We start from the raw sequence: 3,906 nt of genomic DNA, 5'->3' as shown, positions 1-3,906 counted from the left end.
CCACGGCCAGGCCCCTCCACCCACTGTCCTTCTCCTGGGCTCTTTCTGCCATGGGTCCGACTCCCTGGAATAGGGGTTTCTTCAGGGGGGGCCTGGCTCTGAGGGCTGGGGCGATGGCACAGCAGGGAGGGTGTTTGCCTTGCACAAGGCCGAACGGGTTCAATTCCCAGCATCCCATACGGGGCTCCGAGCACCGCCAGGAAGGATTCCTGAGTGCAGAGCCAGGAGTCACCCCTGAGCATCACCGGGTGTGACCCAAAAAGCAAAAAAAAAAAAAAAAAAATACACAAAGCAAAGGAGGCCCAGCTTTGAAAGACTGTGTGTGGGTGGGGTTGCTGAGAGGAGGTGCTTGCTGAGAAGGGTGGGATTTTCCAGAGAGATAGCGCAGGTGGTCAGGCGCTTGCCTCGCATGTGGTCCCACCCCAGCACTGCAGATGGACCCCGGGGCATCCCAGAGCACAGAGGCAGGAGTCAACCCTGAGCACTTCTGGGTGTGATCCAATCCTGGCCCCCACAAAAACAAACCCCTGATGTGGTGTGGCCTTGAGAGGCACCTCAGTGACCCCGCTGCACAGTGCTCAGGGGGCTCTTTGTGACTCCCCCCACCCCCGCCGAAGCCCTAGAAGCAGAGGGCCCTGGTTCTGCCCGTCCTCACCCTGAGCTCTCCGTGTCCCGCGAAGGTCTGTGAAATGGGCTGCCTTTGGAGGCTGAGCTGTCCCGCTGTGGGATGTGTGGATGGAGCAGGGTCGACCCAGGCTCAGACGCTGCCTCTGGGGCCCTGTGGCCTGCAGGTGACCGTGGTGGGGGGGGGTCCCAGCTGTGCCCTGTCTGGGGGCTCCATGGCCGGCCAGCCTCCGGCCATGTTCCTGCACTGCCATGGCCGTGCAGACCCCTCTGTCTGTGGACATCAGGACCCCCTCTGGCTCCTTGCTTCCTCTTCTCTCCCCTGTCTATCGGGGCACCCCAACCTTCCCTCTGCCTGCCCCCCCCCCCGCCCCCGCCGACTTTGACCAACCCTTTCGTGCACTGCTGCTTCTGGGCTGGAAGGCCCCGCAGGTGGTCCTACCTGTGGCTTTGAGTTCTAAGCGGAGGGGACAGGTGTCCTGTTGGGTTTGCGTGATCAAAGGAGCGCGGCACTCGCGGCACTGGCCTGCTATATCCGACACCAGCGGGAGGTGCTTTGGGGTCACTGCGGGGCAGGGGGGGGGAGGTGGAGCCCTGGTCCCCCGCGGAATTCTCCGTTAACGGAACAGATGGGGACCGTGGCTGCTCGGCAGCGGGGGGGCACACAGGCAGTTTCTCAGAGCCACGCCCCGGGGTCCCAGTGCTCTGCCCTTCCCAGTACCCAGCGCCAGCCCTTCCCAGTACCCAGCGCCGGGCAGACCGCGAGGATGGGTGACTTCTGCAGGGGGAGGCGCCAAGGACCTGCAGGGGGTCGGCCCAGGCCCGCCCTGGGAGTCCGTGGGGGACGCACAGAGGGGACTGACACCCCCCCCACCACCACCATGCTGTCCCCGGTGGAGACAGAGACTGGCAGGTGAAAGACCACAGTAACCAGTGACTCGGGGGTGTGGCTTCTGCTTCGCTAGCCCTCGCACCCAGGGTCCTGGGGAGCCTTGAACTCTCGGGGCGCCCCGTGGAGCGGATCTCCGAAGAAGAGCCCGCCGGGAGCTCTTGCTGGCGCCACGTACAGTCTCCTCAGGAAGATCGCCCGTAACCAGAGTCTGGGAGCAGCCGGCGGCCACCGCGGCCGGCCACACGTGGCGGTGGCTTCTCCGGTCACTTCCTGCTAGCCACCGGCCGCGTCCCGGGACCCACGCAGGGGCCTCCCTTGCCCAGGCCGCCCCCCAGGGCCTGCCCTGCGATGCCGAGGCTCTGGCCACCTGGTCCCGGAGCGGCCAGGTCGTGCGTGAGCCCCCCCTAGGAGATGAAGGAAGGAGCAGGGGCAGGGCCCCGAGGTGCACAGCGAGCTAATTCCAGTTCTGTCTGGTTCCACAGAAACTCCACCCTTACGGCTCTCTCCAGCAGGAGATGGGGCTGTCCACCTCCGCCAATGCCACCCTGGAGAGAAGCTTTACCTCATCAGGACAGACTCTGATTGGCTGAGCAAGCCCAAGGGCGGGACTCTGCTTCTGGCAACTTAACCCTTTTGGGGCATCCCCTACCACACAGTCACCTCACCTCAACTGGACCCCCCCACGGAGGACCAAGATGGTGGGCCTGAGGGGCCCCCCGAAGGGCGAGGCCCCCACCTGGAGTTGCGAGAAGACTGGCTCTGGACGGAGCCCCTCCAGGGGTCCGAGGGGCCCGAGGGCAAGAGCGGCTGGTGTCCCGAGGGTCCCACATGGACAAGTCTCAGAAGCTCACGCCCCGGGAGGAAGGAGGCAGAAGCACCCCTGGCTCTCGCGTGGCAGCCCCGGGGCCCAAGCGGCGGGCAGAGGTGGGCCCAGCGCAGAACTGCGCCAGGAACCCTCACCACCAGAGACGTCTCCCATTCACTCATCACCCCCCCCCATACTCGGTCCTTCATTCTCTCACCCCTGCCAGGGATGTTCCTCACGCCTGCCATGGTGGGGGGGGGGGGCGGGGGGCACCTACCTTTGCGCCAGGCTCTGAGCTAGGGGCTGGGAGTGGGGGTCTCGGAGGAACACGACAGATGTGGGTCACTGCTCTCGAGATGCCGGTCCTGGGAGAGACGTGGGCATTGGATGGAAACCGGCACCATTTCCACACACATCCGCACACCCGCACACACAGGCGCACACCCGCACACACAAGCCCCCGGGAGAAATCCATGGGATAACCTGTGCTGGGAGAGAAGAGGAAGCTCTGGCCAGGAATATTACTTAGGTGGCCTCACGTGCTAGGGCCTGAAGGCCTAACTTGGAAACCGAGGCCCGTGGGCCCAGACGGGGAGGCTGTGGCAGGGGCCCTCCCAGCAGAGGGGAAGGCGTGTGGTGTATGGAGGAACCAGATCAGGCCATTGGGCGCAGGCCAGGAGAACAGGGGCTGTGCAGGGGCGTGGGGACAATTCCAGATTTCATCCTGAGTCTGTGGGAAGCCGTGGCAGGTCTTTGGGGGACAGAATCCGAGTGTCAGGGTCATTCTCCATCCCAGAGCCCAAGCAAGGGGTCTTGTGTGTGTGAAGAGCTGAGTTAGGGGGGGGTCCTTTCAGTCGGGGGACAGGTCTCAGGGACCCAGGAGGCAGGTGGATGAGCGACAGCCCCCGGGATATGCCTCGGGCCATTCCTGGTCTCTGCACCCCCAGGGCTGGACAGCGGTCCGTCTCTGGGAGATGGAGGAAGCAGCCGATTGGCCTGGCTGGGGTGGGCCAGCACCTGGTGTGCCAGACGCCGTCCCTCCCACAGAGGCGGGGCCCGTGGGAGGCCAGAGCACAGCAGCCCCCACGATTTGGGCCCTATTTGTTTTCCTGCCCGTCCCCTGTGGTTCAGGAACTCTCGTCCCTCCCCGCCTCCAGGGGCCCCCCAGGGACACGAGCAGATCAGCCAGCCACACCCCAGCTGAAACCAGGCGTGGTGGCACCCCACCTTTTCTAAGTGGCCATCCTGAGAGCAATCTTCTCCAAAGAGGGTGCTGCTGCTACCCCACGTCCCGTGGGGAGCCCTGGAATGATGGGGGAGTAGCCATAGGAGCAATGAGCCTGGGGGTGGGGGAGGGGAGGTGCTTCCTATTCATTCATTAAAGAAGGTAGATTTCCAGATTTCCAGGTGTGGGGGGTGGGCAGATCCTGAGTCAATCTTTTTTTTTTTTTTTTCCTGTAAGGGGGCCAGGAGGGTTTGGGGACCGTGCCTGGAGGAAGACAGGAATCTAGGCCAGACAGAGTCGGCAAGGGGCTGGAGGGGATGGATATGGATCCCCTCTAGTGGGGTTTGGCAAGGGGCCAGA

At 64.1% G+C, this 3,906-nt stretch overlaps 1 protein-coding gene across 1 annotated transcript in view; it reads left to right on the top strand.

Moving 5' to 3' along the window:
- LOC101541401 (regulator of G protein signaling 3) overlaps window positions 1-2,571 on the top strand; it is a 75,718-nt gene extending 73,147 nt beyond the window's left edge. Inside the window, 1 exon segment of the mRNA XM_055139753.1 lies at window positions 1,999-2,571. Coding sequence (XP_054995728.1) covers window positions 1,999-2,106 — 108 coding nt within the window. The 3' untranslated portion in view covers window positions 2,107-2,571.
- The last annotated feature ends 1,335 nt before the right edge of the window (window positions 2,572-3,906 follow it).

The sequence above is a fragment of the Sorex araneus genome, chromosome 1, assembly GCF_027595985.1.
Source record: "Sorex araneus isolate mSorAra2 chromosome 1, mSorAra2.pri, whole genome shotgun sequence".
Taxonomy (NCBI): domain Eukaryota; kingdom Metazoa; phylum Chordata; class Mammalia; order Eulipotyphla; family Soricidae; genus Sorex; species Sorex araneus.
This window is presented reverse-complemented; position numbering and strand designations above follow the sequence as displayed.